The sequence below is a fragment of the Cinclus cinclus genome, chromosome 19 (genome assembly GCF_963662255.1).
Source record: "Cinclus cinclus chromosome 19, bCinCin1.1, whole genome shotgun sequence".
NCBI classification, from domain to species: Eukaryota; Metazoa; Chordata; class Aves; order Passeriformes; family Cinclidae; genus Cinclus; species Cinclus cinclus.
The window spans coordinates 2,719,943-2,737,644 of record NC_085064.1 but is presented as its reverse complement, the minus strand read 5'-3'; the positions used below and the strand labels follow the sequence as shown (position 1 = coordinate 2,737,644).

Genomic DNA, 17,702 nt, shown 5'->3' with positions numbered 1-17,702 from the left:
TGGGCTGCTCCAAGTTCCTGGGGTTTTCGGTGATCACCAGGGGGCTGCGAAAGTCTTGCAGGTGCTGTGCCCGGTGTTAAGAGTGGCTGAGAGTCCTAAAAAAAACCCCTTATTTTAAAACTGTCCCACATCTGTTGGGTTCTCCCGTAGGAACACGATGGAGGTGCAGCTCCCAGGACAAGACTGGGAGCACAGGAGCAGTCGGGCTTGAAACCACCTACTCTGTTTTTTAAAAAGAAAAAACAAAAACAAAGCTGAAACAACCCCCCCAGACAAAAGCCCAGTTCTTAGCTGGAACCAGGCCTCTTCAGCTCCTCCTCAGCCTCCTCCTGGGCTGAAGCCAAATCCACACGCTGCTCGTCCATGCGTTTGGCCTGGACACGCTGGATGAGGCTGAAAAAGTCTTCATCGGGCATGGTGGGCCCACGGGGGATGGAGTCTGGGGGGGCACAGCGCTGGTCATCGATCCTGGAGGACTGCAGGGGAGAGAGGGACCTTAGCACCAGCACAGCCCTGCATGGAGGAAGGGACTGGAGCAGAGGTGTCAGCTCCCCCAGCCCTGTGCCCGTACCTGACACTTCATGAGCATGTTGAAGAATTCGTCCCCGGGCTCCTGGGCGTCCCCCTCCACACGCAGGTGGCCCAGGTTGTTGTGGGTTATCCGCAGGCCGGGCAGGTTGCCCACGTTGGCACGTTGGTCATCCAGGCGCCTGCTCTGGGAGCTGGCGATGAGATCGAAGAACTCCTCTGTCTGTGGAGATGCCATCAGGGTGGACTGTGCTGGGGGAGAGGAGCACACAGCAGGCTCACTGCTCTGCCTGAGCTGCGGAGCCCAAATCCTCCTCTCCAACCCACACAAACCCAGCAGGCAGCAGCAGGGGAATCAGGTGCCTTGATAAAGCAGAACCTCACACACCCACCTTGCACAGCTGGGTCCCCTGGAGGGCTCCCTGCCTGTGCTTGGCCAGCTCCTGGAGGCCACCAAAGGTGCCACCTCAGCCCAGGAGATCCAGTGGCCCCGGGCTGAAGCACTGCCTGCGTGTGATCCCTGCTGTGTCCAGCACTGCTGCTTCCACTCTGGTTTCCACCTGAACCAAGAGGCACAGGCAGAGCTGGGCAATCACAGGTGAGCACAGAGCTCCTGGTGGCCCCTGTGGCTGCGACAGGCACCCACACCGTCCCAAGAGCCGGCAATAATTGCAGACAGGCCATCAGCAAAGCCGAGGCCTGGCTGAGCCTCTCACCTGGCAGCACCTTCCCAGGCCCCCCAGAAGTCTGGGCTGTTTGCTCAAGGAGAGGCACTGCCCAGGTGAGTCCGGCTGTCGCGGGCTGCAGGACCTGCAGCAACGCCAGCAAAACACTCCTGGGCTCTGCTTCTCATCCCATGGAGCAGAGCCTGGGCTGTGTTGGTGCTGAGGTCCCGGTCTAGAACATGTCCAGTACATGTCATCTCTCCACCACTGACCCTTCGCAAACACCTCTGGGCAGCGCTCCCTGGAAAGAGCCTCTTGGCTCCTGGGGCAGGGAAAGGCTCCCAAACAACAGACACTGCATTCAGACAGGGACCAGCAAAGGAAAACTGAGAAATTCAGCCCAAGTGGTGTTACCTTCCCTGAGCACAAAGCACAGGAGCCTGCTCCAAGCCTCCCAACACAAGTCCTTAGAGCCCCAGCCCATGGAGCTGCAGAAACACAAGAAAATCTCAGTGCTGACGCAGGGATGAGTTTCCTCCAATTCAGCTCACAAAGAATCCTCAAAAATAACACGTCCAAAAGGCTCAGAGCCCAAATGAGCCAAACAGAATGTGGGGCTGCTCCTGCGTTCTTTATAAAGCTCTGCATTTTCAACCCCATCTCCTAAATTACACAGCTGTTACAGCCAAATGCACTCATGTGGCAGAAATGCATCTCTTGACAAAGAAATGCTCATTTCCACCTTATTTTTAGATGATAAAAACCCTCTCACCTCACAGCCAACCTGCCTTCCTGCCACAGCCTGATCTCCTCTGCTTCAGCCCCCGCCCCGGCACACACTCTTTGTGCTGCAGCTCTGGGAGCAGTGTCAGGGGTCTCCTCTCCTGTTTGCACTTCGTATTCATTTGGAAACTGATTTTGAACGAATCCATCAGGTTAAATAACTACATGTAATAGCTAAATAAATAACAGGTTTGAGCCCTTTGTGCTGGTGATTAAGCGTGTGAGGGTGATGCGTGCATTTTAGACCTTCTCCCCAGCTTGGGTTAAACAAAGGCCCTGAACACTGAAAAAGCCACGAAACCCAAGTGCAAACACAGCCCTGCCTTTCCTGCTCTATTTGTCAGGCGCCTTCCTCAATTTATCCCTGTCCTTCCTAGGGCTGAGCTGTTTGCTTGAGCAGCTTCCCACTGTTTATCCATCCTTCTGGCTCCTCTGTCCTCACAGAGCACCTATCACCACCACATCCAAGAACAGTACAAAATCCAGAAGTTTTTCCTCCATGGCAACGCTATTACAAAAACTGCCAATATTTTAACTTGCCTGAGAAAGCCTGACCTGCACGTTCCAGACCCCAGGTTCTCACAAAGCTCCCTCAGCAATGACCATCATCATCTTCCTCCTGGAGGTACTGGAAGTGGCACAAGTCCTTGTGCCAACCTCCCTGTTCAGAATCCAAAACCTAAAGACCCACATTGAAAAAATTCAAGCGCATTTTGCACTTCTGTCACTAATTTACTCCCCAAACCTTAGCTCACATTCTCCAGCCATTCCCTCAGCAACCATTTACACAAGAATTTTTTTTTTTTTTCCCTCCTTAAATAATGACAAAGATTGCCAAGGAACTGCTGAAGTTCAGAGAGCTGAGACTCGGGGAAAACATCACGGGATGCAGAGCAAACCACAACAGCTGGGCATGCTGCAGGAGCAGCGTCACTCCCACAGGAACGGGGACTTGGGAACGCATCAGTGCTCACATATCCGCTCTCCCAGGGCAGGGACCCGCGTGGCAGCTGCCTCCGCAGCCTCGGCTGGGCACTCCTCCAACGGGCAGCGCTGATCATCCATCCGGTTGCTCTGGAACTTGCTCAACAGGTCAAAGAAGCATTCCTCATCCGAAGGGGTCCGGTTGATTTTCTGCAAAGAGAGAGGAGAGTCAGAGTCAGAACACCCCGAACAAGTTTCGGAGTCCGGTCGCTCTGTCTGGTGCAGCCTCTGGAACAGCCGTGCCCTGTCCCGGTCCGTTCAGGGGCCGGCTCCTGGCTGTGTGCTGGGTGTGCCAAGCCCCACAGTCTGGAGCCTCCTTGGTCCCTCTGATCCCAGAGGCTGCGGGCGCTGCCACAGCCCAAACCCGAGCCCGGCACAGGGATGAGCCTCGTGCAGCCGCTGTCACTGCAGAGCAGCCAGAGGAACCTGGAGGCTGAATGGGAAAGAGGAGAAAGGAAACAGCATACACCCTGGCACTGCTCCGAGGGGAGCTGCTGGGCTGGAAAGGGCTGGGCTCAGAGCAGGATGAGGGGAACCGTGCAGCCAACCTGGCTGAAGTGCTGCCCTCTGCCCAGTCAGGGCTCAGCCCAAGCTCTGGGTTTGCTTTTTCCACCAGCTAAATCCAACCTTTGCAGGATGCTGCCCCTCACACCCCCAACGCTTCCCCTGTCTCCTCAGCACAGCACTTGTAGCAGTCACCCAGCTGAAAATGCCACAAAATTACAGTTTTTCAGGACAGCAGTTCTTGCACAAGAGCCCCAAATGAGCACCTTGCAGTGGACAGGGATATATTTAAGTTTTGCTGCAGGAGGCTCCCGTTGGAGGTAGCCTCTCCAAGCCACTTCCAGCAGGGAGAGGGGCTGTGTGTCCTGATCTGGAGCAGCCAGAGCAGCGGGAACAACAGATCCTTCCAAGGAATCACTTGGAATGGGACATAAAATTAGCCAGTGATAAGAGTGGCATCTGCCAGGCTTGGGGATATTCCCTACACACCAAACTGGTCCCACCAGTTGCTGGGGAAAAAGCCACAACAGAAAGCAACCAAAACCCCTTAGAACTGGGTCTATCTGAGCTATTTTCTAGCAGAGGCCAGTCTGGGAAGGGGCACTGGGTCCATCCTGAGGGGCTGCACATTCCACCAGAAAGATGGAGAGGGCACAGCCAGACTTTCCAGTGGAGCAAGGGATTCCCTTGACTGCTGATGAAGCAAAGTCCCTCTCCCAGCTCTGCTGGTGGCCACTCTGGGCAGCCTGGGAGCCCTCCCAATCCCACCACACACAGTGCTGCTCCCACCAGAGCTCCTCCCATGGCAGGGGCAGCCAAAGCCCTTCATGGGAGCTCTGCAGTCGGGAGAAACTTGTGCTGACAGGGTTAAAGCCACAAGTTGGATTGGGTAAATGAAGGAAAACAATTTTCCTGTATGCTAAGCGAAGCAGATGAGATGCACTCAGCTTCTATTTAGGGCAGCGTCAAAATTAGCAGCGGGCCAGAGAGGAACATTGGCAATGTGAGAGCTGATCAGGGAGGGGAAAAGCCCCTCTCACCTCCTGCCTGCCACGTGCTGATCCACTAATGGAGCCACAGCTCCAGTGGACCCTCTGAACCACCAACAGTCTCACCTCAGAAATCAGAGCTGGCTTGGGCTTGAACTGAGGGTGAACTACATCTCTCACAGCTCTGCTATGTTGGGTTGCGTGACCCAAATTTCAGGGTAGAGGAGGAAACCGGTTCATTCACACTGAGCCTCCCTCCCGCTGTTCCACGACTGCATGGAGTAAATCAGAGCAGTCCTGGATCTAGGGAGAAGTTCCAGCTTGCAGGAGCAGCCTGGCAGAGCATGGCCAGAACCCCCAGCTCAGAGCTCCCCCTCCCCAGAGACCAGATCCCCCCATGGCACATCCTGCAGAGACCCTGCAGTTTGGGGTGTCACGATCCTGCTCCTAATGAACCTGGTAGAGAAAAGGATGCTCTGAATCAGTAGGAAGAGCAACCAGAGCATGGAGGAGTGGGACAGGGCTGGCTGTGTGCCTGGGTACCTCCCAGTGGCACCTGAGGGGCAGAAGATGAGTGCCCATGGGCCATGTCAGTGCTGACAGGGCAGTGCCAGCCCGGGATGGCCCACGGGCAGCCCCAGGGCAGCACCTGCAGGCACCAGGCTCCCTCCAGCCAAACCCTGCCCCAAGCCTGAACCTCTCGAATTAAAATACCCAAATATGAACGGCTCCTTCCCTGCCAGGCTGCTCCCAGCCCCGAGGCAGGAGCTTCGAGGGCAGATGGAGGTGTGATCACACCCTGGGGCTTGCCATCTGCTCCCAAGCTGTGCTTGCCCGGGGCTTGGCACAGCCAGGGTCAGGAGTCTTCCCGAGAGCCAGGGCATCCCCTCATGGGGCTGAGCAACAACCCTGCCACAGCACAGACACACAGCCACATCCCCAAATGGTTCCTGGGCACCAGCTTGGCTTTCCAGCCCTAGACCACTTCTCACCTCATGGCCGGTGTCCCTGCCTGGCCTCATCCCCCATCCTCTGCCTCCAGCACTGCAGCTGCCCAAATTCTGCCAACTGTCATCTTCCTGTGGCAGCCAGGCTGTCACAAAGAGTAAAACCAACCCCATCTGCCCGGGGCAGAGGGATCCAGGGGCTGCTGGCACTGTAGAGATCACCCCGGGGCAGATTTTGGCTGCAAACACACTTGCCCTTGGCAGGGGTACAAAGACACTCCCACCTCTGCCCACACAGGGACAAGGGCAAGTGTGGAGCCTCTGCTCCTGCTCCTTGACCTTGGGCAGGACAGGGATGGCAGCATGCCAAGCAAGGGAAGGTTCCACTCATGGGGGTCAGAGCTTTGTTCACATTTTCTGAGAGGGACGGGGAGCAGGACTCCCTTTCCTCACACTGGAAGGCATCCAGGCTTTTGCACACATTCCCTTGCTGGTGGAGGAACAGGCTGCCTAACCTGACTGGGTGGATTCAGGATGTGTAAAACCACAGCCGAGGTGTTGGAAAGGCAGCAAAAAGCAGCTGCAGGGAGTGACAGGCGCCTGCTCCGCCACTGTCCCCTCTCCCTGCAGGCCAGGACCACCAGCTCCTCAGGAGCCCCAAGCCAGGTCATTACACCTCGTAGAGATGTACAAATCCACCTATTTTCCTCTCTGATAAACTCTCACACCAAATAAAACCTGTCCCAGTTTTGGGCTGAGAAGGTCCTGGGCTGCCCAGCTCTACCCCAGAGGTGCGGGACATGGAGCAGCATCTCCTGTGGAAATCCCTCAGTCTGACCACTCCAGATGTGCAGGTGAGGCCAAGGCTGGAGCGATCCCAGGTAAGGCAGAACAAAGTCAGAACTGACTCCCATGCCCCACCCCCCCCGGCCATTTTCACTCCGATTCAGGAAAGCCATTAAACAAAGGCATAAAGCCTCACTGCAAGAATTAAACCATTTCCCAGCTCCCAACACCTGAAGCCACAGACCAAAAATGCCCTGCAGGGCTTCCACCTTGGACCCGCTGCCCACCCGGGACTCTGCAGAGAACCTTTCTCGGACACATTCCCACTGCCAAGCTCCATCCTGGCATCAGCACCCTGTCCCAATCTCTCTGTGGCACCTGAGCAACCCAGACCTCCAGCCAGCCCCAGCTGTGACCCCACTACACCAACATCTGCTGCCAGAGATCCCCTCACCCCAACGCTCTGGTGGCAGCTTCTCCCACAGCTTCCTGCTGCCCCCACATCAGCTCAGGATGCCACTCTTCCCACAGCGCTGCTGAGCCTCACCAAACCCTGTCAGATCTGCTCTGGGACAGCACCCCAGAGGTCCCCAGGCACCACAGAAGGTATTCCTGTGCTGGCCAAGTCATGGCACATCCCTCAGCGATTCCATGGTTATCCAAACATGGGTGGAATGTCCCCTTTGAAGGGAGCTGTGCCCACCAAACCAAACTGAACCAAACAAAACCACAGACACCCAAGAGACACCCAAAGGGCCAAACCTTGTCCCTCTGTCAGACCAGCTTGTCTCACAGCTGGTGTCCCCAGGGCAGTGACCTGCCTTCGGTTCCTCTCCTCTCCTTCAGGCTCAGCTTCTTGCAGACCTGGACCAATGCAGGATGGAGCTGTCAGGCTCAAGGGCTGCTCACTCCAGTGTTGTCCAGCCAGTTGGGACCTGCTGGCAAGACCCAGGGTGGATGGACCCCGGTGGGTTTGGTACAGCAGATCCAGCTCAGGAGCTGCTGCCTGGAGGTGTCTGGTGAGTGCCCAGGTCAGGGATGAGTGACGAGGTGGTGGGTTCAGGGGTAACACAGCAGTTCTCCCTGTCACCCCCTCAGAGAGCACTGCCTCAGCATTTCAGTGTGTCCACCACAATTCCACCTTATTTCAGGAAAGACACAACCTGGAGATGAAGTGACCTGGCCACATCCCACAGTAACAGAGCTGGGACAAAACCCAGCAATCAGTCCCCAGGACCAAGTTCTCCCCTGTGGACAGTCCTTGGAAATCTTTGCCCTTGCCCAAGCAGGTGCTCACCTGCCCCAGGCCTGGCACTTATCCATCCCCACACATCTGTGCTCATGTGCCCTGCCCCATCTGCCTCCCCCCCATGCACCAGACATGTCACTGCTCCTTACCTCTGCTCTTTCCAATGCAGCCAACCTCAAAATCTCCAGGCAGGAGCACTGCTGATCACCAGTGCCAGGAGCACCTCATCCAGGGCTGTCTGTCAGTTCCCCACACGCAGCTTTTCTTTATCCTGCACCACCCCACACCTCACCCCAGAGAACTCACCGAGGGGACTGCACCTCTGGCACAGCCACAACCTCAAACCCCAAAAGCATCAAGCACTGAACTTCCCAACCTCACCTGGAGACAGGCACCGAGCAGGAGGTTTGCAGAGAGGCAAGCGGGGGCTGGAGGAGAAGAATGGAAGGAAATTCCTGGCTGAAATCCACAGCCTGTTTTACCAGGAGATGAAATGCCTGGAGAATTGTCCCTGTGCTCCAGAGTGGGGCTGTCCCTGTCCCCAGCTCCTCGGCAGCAGAGCCGTAAAACTCGCCCGGTTTTTGTTCAGGTCTTCCCCTTTCTGTGCCAATCCCCGGGCAAGGCAGGGCTGGTGACAGACTGACAGACACCCCGTGTCCCCCCCCCGAGCCCAGCCGGGCTCAGGGACCCACTGCCCACCCTCTGCTGTGAGACAGCACACCCGGAGCAGCCTGAGCACGGCTACAGCTACAACAACTTTAATAATAGTAACAAAAAGTTCACACCGCAGCTACCTGAAAACTTTAAACCCCCGAGCGCACACACGGCACATCCCGGCCCGAGCGAATCCTCTGTGTCTCCGTATCCACCTCCTCCTCCCGATACAGCCTCTCGTTTCAGAGAAAAGAAAACACAAACCAAACCCCGAGTTTCCCCCACTGACCTCAGCTCTTCCCGGGGCTCCGGCTCTCACATATCCGCGGGCAGGAGCGCTGGATGCTCCAGCTGCCCGAGTCTCTCCCAGCCCCGCCGAGTGGGATTTATTTATTTGTGCCGAGCGGGATTTATTTATTTGTGCGGAGCGATGTGAAGAAGAACGTCGCCGGCTCCAGTGACCCGGCTGGGTTCGAGGCGAGGTTTAAAGCGACAGCCCCGCTGTCACCTCCTCCCGGAGCCTCTGCGAGCCCTGGCACGATATGGGGAGGACTCCAGAGAAGGCTCCTCTCTCCCTCACCTCTCTGCCACGATCCTCCCGTTATTAGATGATGCTCTTAAACACACAGTGCAGCTACGTGAATATTTAGCTTTCCTTCCACCTCCTCACCTCCCACCCGCCACACTCACTTTTACCTTAAAAATAGATCGGGATCGATTCTCCCAAACTACATCTGCAAACACGCTCGGCTCCGCAGGCACAGGCAGCAAATGCTCTGTGCACACACCCAGACACACTCTGATCGTTTGGATTTAAAGCACCGAAATACTGAAGGACCATTTTTAGCTCCTGATAGTCCTCCTGCTCCTCGTATTATTAGATATGTGTGGTTTTTTTGTCTTATTGCAAGAGCTCAGGCTGCTCAGCATCTCTTGATTTAAATGTAACACTGCTCGACAGAGGGAAATTTCTAATTGCAACAGGGTTTTAAACAGGGAAAGATGGAAATGCCAGGCAGCAGCCAAGGAGCTGCTCTTACCACACGTTTGTGAAATGCGAATTACTGACAGTGAAATGGGGAACTGAGAAGAAAAACACTTTTCCAAAGGGGCAAAATGGGGACAGAGCCCCACTGGCACTCTTGGCTCTCTGTCCACATTTGTCCTTCATTCTAATTTCTCACTGCTAAGGTAGGAAATCCCTTTAACCTGAACAAAAAATGCAGCTCTGGGGAACTGCCCATGCTATTCCACATCAGTAAATCAATTTCCAGGAGTCAAACAGAAATTTCCAGAGAAAGATGGAAACTGTGTGGGACCTGAGAACAGGACTCCTGGCTCGGTACCTGGCCCTGACTGAAGACAAGAAGGGCTGAGGGAGGGCAGGGCACAGCCACAGCTCCTGTGAGCTCAGTGCTGGTGCTGTAGCCCTGCTCCCTCTGGGGCTGAGATCAGGGAATCCATGGCTAGAGAGAGGGGCAAGAGGGGAATGAACCAGGACAGGCACTCTGCCCCTGATCTGAAGAGCTGAGCTGCCTTTGGAGAGCTCTGAAAGGGGGAATCTGCAGCTGGCACAGGGGGAAATGCAGAAAATATATATATACACAAGATATATACAGGGTATAACAGAGGGGCAGAGCCCACACACAACACAGGAGGTCGGCGCTTGGAACAACATGAGGAAATGACATTTTCCCTCTGGGTTTAGGATGCAGCGAAGAAGAAAGAGTGAGACATGTGTGATCTGCAGAGACACCACCTCCAACGTCAGGCTGGAGCTCAGGGAGCTGAGCGTGCCCTGGGCACACGTGTGCCCTGCACTGTGCTGTGCCCAGCTCATCCACACCCTGCCCAGGCCCAGGACGTGCACACGCTTCCCTTGGAGCATGAAATTATCACCCTCACTTGGACTGTTTTCAAAGATTTTTCTCCCTTTAAACAACTCGCCCACTCATCCCTATAAACGCCGGTGCTAAAAGCTGGTTCTGTTGTTAAGATTTCAAATAACTCGGGTTTTATTGTTCCAAACAAAATCAAAATAACTCACCCACGCTGCCTTCCTTCTGAAATACAGTAAGTGCTGACCTGTTGGGACCGTGCCCTGCTGCCACACACGGCGCCAGCACCAGCCTGTGGCTCAGCAGCAGGTGACAATATCATTTCTGACTGCATTTGGAGGGAGCCTGGAGGTGTCTGGCTGAAGTGTTGCTGACACCTCTGCTGCTCGCAGTGCTGATCTGACTGTCTGGAAGTCACTGTGACCAGACTGGGCCACTGTGTGCCCACAACCACATTAATATGGGAATTACAATTTTTCTTCAGCTACGCAACAACCTGTGCTGAATTCACAGGTCAGTCCAGCCCTCACTGCTGACACCAGTGGGAATTACTCCTGGCTTCTCTTCTGTGTGTTCAAACAGTCCTCTGCAGTTAATGTAGCAACTTTTCCACGTGGATTTTTACAGAATTTACCATGCCAGGCTGGGTTTCTCTGGCACTATTTAACAGAAACATGCCAGGATTTTGCACCTGGAGCTTGTTTTACTAACCAAGGACACAAGGTAGAAGCATTCTCACTCCAGTCAGTCTCTGGAGAAGGTGAGTGGCTACAGAGGTCAGTCTGACCCATCAAAAACCTGGGGGATCCCTTAAAACACCAAAACTGGGAGTGAACCTGAACTACTGCTTGGAACAACTCAGGCTGGAGGTGGATGACAACAAGCAGTAAGTTTTTGGGGTGTAGCTCTCACCAGGGCTGTGGTACCTGGCTGTGCACACCAACACACACCCAAGCAGCAAAACACAGGGTTTTGGCTACAGCTCATTGCAGTGATTGACTCTGCACTTGGAGAGGGGTGGAACCAGGACCCTGCTCAGCCGTGGAGTCCCAGCTGAGCAGCACTAATTGGCTGAACTGAAATAACTCCGTTGCTTGAAAGGGTATAACCCATATTCCTGATTAATTAGCACAAGGTTAATATATAGAGCACTTTCTCTATCCACCTGCCCACTCCAAGCCCCATGGAGCAGGGCAGGTGAGCTCCTCTTCAGTGATGGAGACAATCCAATGCTCCAGCTGCAGAGATGCTCTGCTCTCCCCATCCCTTGCACTCCCTGCACCTCACATTGGAACCTCCTGACAGTTTGATTTGAAAACGCTTTGCAAAAAAAAGCCTGCTCGTCTCTGGATTGCCAAAATTGTGCTGCTTTCTTGAATCAGACTTTTATTTAGACACCTACTTGCTCTGAGCACAGCGTGGTTTTAAGAAGGAGCTGAGCAGCTGCAGCACCTTCCTCAGGGGTGGTAGGGATGGGGGAAGTTGGTCGTGGAGCTGTGCACACCCATCCACATCAGCACCCATAACACATCCAGCCTGCACATAAACACCCCTCGCTCAGCAAACGCCCAGATCTTAATTGTTATTTACTCACACCCCAGTAATGCCCGAAGGCCGCGCTCGAGATCAAGGCTTTGTTGTGCAAGGCACCCCACAAAACACGAAATCCTGGCCCTGTTGGAGCAGGGAGGGCTCCTGGGGCTGGTACCTGTGGGTTTGCCACTGCAGCCATGGTGTGTGTGACCTGCTCAGGAGAGTTGAAACAGGCAAGACAAAAATCACATGCAAAGGCAGGAGCAGCTCCTCCTATCAGCCAAAAGCATCTCCTGCTCTGGGTACCTGCTGCTGCAAAGAGTAGGATGAAACTACACCCTGCTTGGGGTTTGCTCCACATGACAGTGCCCAGAGAACACTGGGATTCAAGTGGCTTTAGACACAGGCAAAAAATCCTCCTGGGACTTTCCTGCAGGTCCCAGGGGAGTGGCACCTCCTGCACCAAGGCACAGGCAGTGCCTGGCTCTGCTGCCTCTCCAGACAGGGCTGCGTGGACTGCTCTTCAATGAGCACTGCAGGGAGCTGGAGTTTCCCCTGTGGCACAAACAGCATGATCCAGGATGGAAAAGTTGGATCCATGGGATGGTTGGGACGTTGCTCTAATTGCACATCTCCCCAGGGAACCTCTCCAGCCCTCCCTGTGCTCAGAGCACTTCACTGGGCTCAGCTCTGCCAGGGCTTCTGGGGCCACACAGGGAATGGGAACGAGCCAGGGGGCTCTGAAAACACCAGTATTTGCATTTTTTTAGATTAATTGGTGTTAACTGCCTAGGGAGGCTTAAAAATAGCACTGTTAATGAGAAATGTGGATGCTGAAGGTGAGGTGTGAGCAGAGGCCACATTAGCCTGACTCAGGCTGTGCCCAGCCCGCAGGCAGTGCCAAAACCAGGGACACCTTCTGTCCAGGGACACCTTCTGTCCAGCTGGGAATTGCTGCCTCCACCTCTTAATTCTGTCTCCCCCCTCAGCTGCCTTCACACTGATCTGGGGACATGGGGAACCCTTCTGCTGCCACAGCAGGTTTTATCAGGAGAGCTCCAAGAAACAGCCCTTAAACCTTCCTGGGATTTATGGATTCCCATTCTTCTCCTTCAGCCATAGAGGACCTTCAGCCAGCTCCCATGGAGCCTCACTTTCCTGCACCCTAAATACAGATGCAAGGACAGCTCAGAGAGATCCCCAAGGCCACCCTAAATCCAGAGGAGAGGATGGGACAGTGACTCAAGAACAACCTGTCCCTTGAGGAGGTCACTGCCTCCTGGAACCCTATTCCCTGAGCACAAACTCCAGGGATGGAGCTGCCTGGTGCCAGTGAAGGCAGCAGGGTGGGCTCTGGGTAGGATGGCCCAGTGGCTGCTCTCTGGTGGTGATTTGGGCTCCCCAAAGCTGAGCAATAACAGACAAAACCCAAACCTGCCCCAAGGCTGTGCTGTGTTTGTGTCCTCTGGGGGAGCCTCCAGATCTGCCCAGCAGCTGAAAACAGCCACAATCAGAGATAAGGCTCAGACAGAGCTGGTCTGGTTATAGAGAGTGAAATCCAGAAAACATTATATTAGCTTGCATTTCCTGGTTTTAAATACAATTTACATAAAGAGAAACGCAAGTTATTGGTAATGAAAGGATTCTCTAGGTAGACCCAGCAAGCACAGATCTCAGTGCCAGACCATGATCCCTTCCTGCTGCATCCATCCATGCCAGATCCCACCAGCCACAACTGAGAGTTCAGGGATGGTTGTGCAAGAAAATCAAACACAGCCCCGAGCCACCAGAGACCCTCTTGTCATCTGGTGTCGCCCCAACTCCTGGGATTTAAGCCCAATTAGGCTGATTTACATCCAAAGAGAACCTGGGCTGTGATATTTTTTAAGCTCTTCTGCCATGTGAAGTTTAATAAATACCAGAGGCCAGAACTGTGAAGGTACAAAGTACCCCAGGCACGGCAGAGACCAGAGAAAGGAATGAGAATTTCCAGATTTTGAGAGAAATCAAAAATTTGGAGGTTTATCACTCTGGGTTTGGCTTCAATTCATCCTTATTTTTTTTCAGTGCTGTTCTCTTTCAAGTGACAGTTTCTAGGAAATGGTGAGTGTTAACATCTCTTTTACTGTCTCATCCCACTTGATGGCTGACAGTTTGCCGGGAGAAAAGGTTGTGCAAGGAGGAAAGCAGACCTCAATTATGGCTTCAAAGTGCCAATAACTGCAAACTCAGTTACAATGAGTCAAGGGGAGAAGAATGGATTTGGGGAGCTTGATTTGTCACCTCCAGCCTGGGTCATTGACCTTCAGACTTCTGCTGGGTGACCTTGGACTACCAGCTCAGTTTTTACCTCCTTCCTAGAGCAGATTTTTCTGGTAAGAGGCTTTTTCTTACAGTTTCCTAACCCCAGAGCTGGCCTCCACATGCAGCCAGTTAAGGATGGAAAATGAAGTCCCTGATCCTCAACCTGAGGGAGCAGAGAAACATCCAGAGCCCGGGTGTCCTTGGTGTCACCCCTGCAGATGCCAGAGCTTGGACACCCTCCTGCACATGGCACAGCCCACGGGTTCTTTCCCCTGTGTGTGGCTGATTCACAGGCACAGGCTTGTACAAATCCTGTCTCCCATCTCCCCTGCACACAGCTCAGCTTTGATCCACAGCCTGGGAGGAGGGAAAACCAAGGAAAACACAGAAGGAGGGTGTGCAAGCAACAGAAATATCCCAAAGGTAGGGAGATCAGGGACACTGATCCCTGCAGCCCATACAGACACTGCCCTGCCAGCACCACTGCTGTCCCAAGGAGCACAGGGAAGTTTCCTGCCTTCTCAGGAAGGCTCATTCCCAAATTCAATCCCTTGGATCTGCCCCTCAGGAAGGGTCATTCCCAAGTTCAATTCCCCAGGCACGACACTTACCTGCAGCAGAGCCAGCTCTGCCCTGCCTCCCTCTCACTCACACAGGCTCATTGGATAATTACAGAGAAAACCAAGGCAAATCCCAATTTTAATGCCATTATAAAACAGAGAGGGGGAATTCATTACCTGGCAGCTGTTAATATTCAAGGAAGAAACTGATAATTTGCCTCTGAGGCGATGAATGCAGCAGAGGCAGCACAAGCCAGAAAATGCTGCTGCCTCCCCCCACCTCTGTGCTGCCACCTTTTGCAGCGGTTTTCTATCCCCACATTTATCTCCCTGCCTCCCATGACCAAAGTCCCACTGAAGAATTACTGCCAGGGCTCTGCAGAACTCCTGAGAGCCTTGGCTCTGGCTCAGCTGCAGCTCCAGATTTGGGAGAGCAGTTCTTACACCTCTCCTGGCTTGTGCAGCATCTGTGCAAGGAGCCCACCTGAGCCAGAGAACAGGAGATAAGAAGGACCCTATAGCTTAACAAAGAGAGAAAGGGCAGACAATTTAAGATGCCTCTGGGCAGACATCCCTGACTGCTTCTCCCGACAGCCCAAATCCCTGGGAGAGCCTCCCCATACCTGTCAGGCTCGAGCTCTCCAGGTTTTCCTGCACATCCTGCCTCCAGCCAGGAACCAGCACAGCCTCCCTGCCCCGAGCACTTTGGAAGGTCCCACCAGCTGAACAGGAAGATAAAGCACTCCAAGAACAAGCCACAGCTCTGTGTTTACCTGCTCACTTCCAAGAGGACTGACACCACCACAGCAGCCTCCAGGTGTCATAGGAACAGTCTTAAATTTAGCAGCAGCTGCCTTTCCTCTCTCCCTGGCTCTGGCTTCTCCCTTCCTCTCCACTCCCTGGCTCTCAGAGCACGTTTACACCAGAAAGTCTGACCAGCACTAATGGCATAATTACACCCCTGCAGCTGAGCAAACGTGGAGGCTGTGGGATGCAGGAGGGTGTGATTTGCACTGCCCCTGTGTTGTGGGATCCACACATCAGGGAGATGAAGCAGGGAACAACCTGATGTTAAAACAGAAGGAAGATGCACAGGCACCACCGAGCAGTGAAGGCTGCCTGGTGTAAACCCCAGAGGGAATTGGGGAAATACCAATCTCCCCTCAAACAAGACAAGGCAACCAGGGAAATAGGGCCAGAAGCCCCCAGGGCTGACGCATCCATGCACCCCAGCTCCCATCCAGCCCATTCTGCAGTTCCCAGAGAAGTCACAGGGGATGGATGGGGACACTGACAGCCAAGAGCTGCCTGGACAGCCCCTGATCCAGCAGGGACAGGCAGGACCCTCCAGATCAGCTCCCTGCCACCGCCCCCAGGGCTGACCCTCAGAGGGTCAACCACGAGCACCCTGCAAAAACCATCAGAAGAACTCTGGCAACCTGCCTCTGGGACTGGGATGTATGACCTACAAAATACTCCTTTCTTTTATGGTTGCTTCTCACTGTAATCATAAAAAAGGGCTTATAAAAACATTCGTCCCAGGGAATGTTTGGTGAGTGCTTGAAAATTGTTCAGTGTACAACAGCAACCCATCCCTGCAAGTTGTCACTGCAACCAAACACAGCTCCTCTTTCCCTTGACTAAAAATGGGTTTGGCTGAGGGCAGGGTGGAGGACAGGTCTGGAGAGAGAGGAATCACTGCCTGGGAAGGGGAGAGTCCAGAGGATCAGGACCATTTTCCAGAGCACAGATCAGACAGAGCTGGGTTTGATTCTTACCTCACTCCATGGGTTTTGCTCCAGCTGCTAGACCTTGACACAATAAAGTGTTTTAACCCTTGAATTCTGGCTCATGACCAGTCCCATCGTCCTCAAAGACCTCTGACCTTAAACACAGGTCCAGAATTTGGGCAGGTCCCCAGGAAGTCTTTTCCAGAATACACAGCCTCTTCCTTCCATGAGCCCTCTCCTTTTTGCACAGAGGAGGGTGAGGAACACAAATCTCTGATATTTCTGAAGTGTTAGAAAAATCCCATCCTTTCAGTAACCTTCTAACAACCCCCTAAAACACATCTGTTACCAAGTCAAACCCAAGCTGGAGCATTCTGACCTTCATCACAGTGGAGAGAGGGGTTAAATTTATGAGCAAGCCTTTGATGTTCTGCAAGTTTCACGTAGCACAAAACCTCTGCTTTGATGTTCTTTTTAAAAGAGAGAAAACTCAGAAGGTGTGCACTGCACGGGTCCCAGGGAAGGATTTAGAGGGACTTGGATCTGGCTGCAGGCACAGGGACAGAGCTTTAATGCAGCCACTTTTGCTCAGGGCTCTGCTGCAACAGAGCAAAAATGTGACCAAAAGCACCTCACCCTCACCAGCTTCTCCCAGACCAAACCTTCCTTTGCTGTGAAGAGCCAGGCACTCACAGTTCTCAGCATCCCCATGGGAGCTGCACACCTGGGCTCACAGGTGAGCAGGACCCTGCCAGGGCTGGTCCTTCTCCTCCTAGCGACCACCAGCCATGGCTGAGAAATTCCCCCACTTCAGGGGGCCCTGGGAAGGGTAAGGAAGGCCCTCTCTACCCCAGCAGGGTCAGGACCCTCCTGCATGAGCATCACGTTCAACACCAGCCTCTTGCACAGCAGTGGCAGCGAGGTGTGAGGCACAGGGGGGACCTGCCACGCTCTCCTACCTTCCGCAGCACCTGGGCCATGGCTTCTCCCATCCATGCCAGCATCCCCACGGCTTTTCCAGCAGGCTGAGCCTTCCTCTCAGAGCCTGACAGAGCTGCCAGGAGGGACGGGCTCCTCTCCATCCCCTGCTCACTTCACTGTGCCCTGCCTCCCCTCCCCTCCACCGCCTCCTCCCACGGGGAGTTTCCCAGCAGCTCGGTAATTAGCAGCAGCATCATCACCAATGCTAATAACAACCACCACGGGCTCCTGCCATCCGAAGCTCAAACAACTTTAGAGCCATCATCACGCCTCTGTAACCTCCCCGGGGGAGGCAGGCGAGCAGCCTTACCCCATCACACGATGGGGAAGAGGGAGGTAAACAACAGGCAGGGGATGGGTGGTGAATCCAGGAGCTCTGAGTCAGGCTCCTGGACCTCCCCATCCTGGATCTATCCTGGATCCATCCTGGATGTCCCCAGCTGCAGAAGCCCCTTGGGAGGGAGGTCAGGGGCTGTGCTGACAGCAGGGTTGATCCAGAGGTCACCTTACCTGGGGGTCCTAGGATGAATTTTTCCCTGCTCACAGTCTGGGTTTTCCTCTGTAGGGTCAGCAAGGATTGTGGCACCCCACATCAACCTTTAGAGACCACCTCTAATGAAGGATTCACAGCTTACCAATGCATTTAAGAGAATTTTTTGCTTTTTTT

General features: G+C 54.0%; 1 protein-coding gene across 1 annotated transcript in view; it reads right to left on the bottom strand.

Annotated features, from left to right (window-relative positions):
* Positions 1–287: 287 nt before the first annotated feature.
* Positions 288–17,702, bottom strand: part of GPSM1 (G protein signaling modulator 1) — a 61,875-nt gene continuing 44,460 nt past the window's right edge. Inside the window, exons 12-14 of the mRNA XM_062505458.1 lie at positions 2,951–3,110; positions 572–780; positions 288–476 (exon numbers count right to left, since the gene is read on the bottom strand). Coding sequence (XP_062361442.1) covers positions 288–476; positions 572–780; positions 2,951–3,110 — 558 coding nt within the window. The remainder of the gene's footprint in view (positions 477–571; positions 781–2,950; positions 3,111–17,702) is intronic.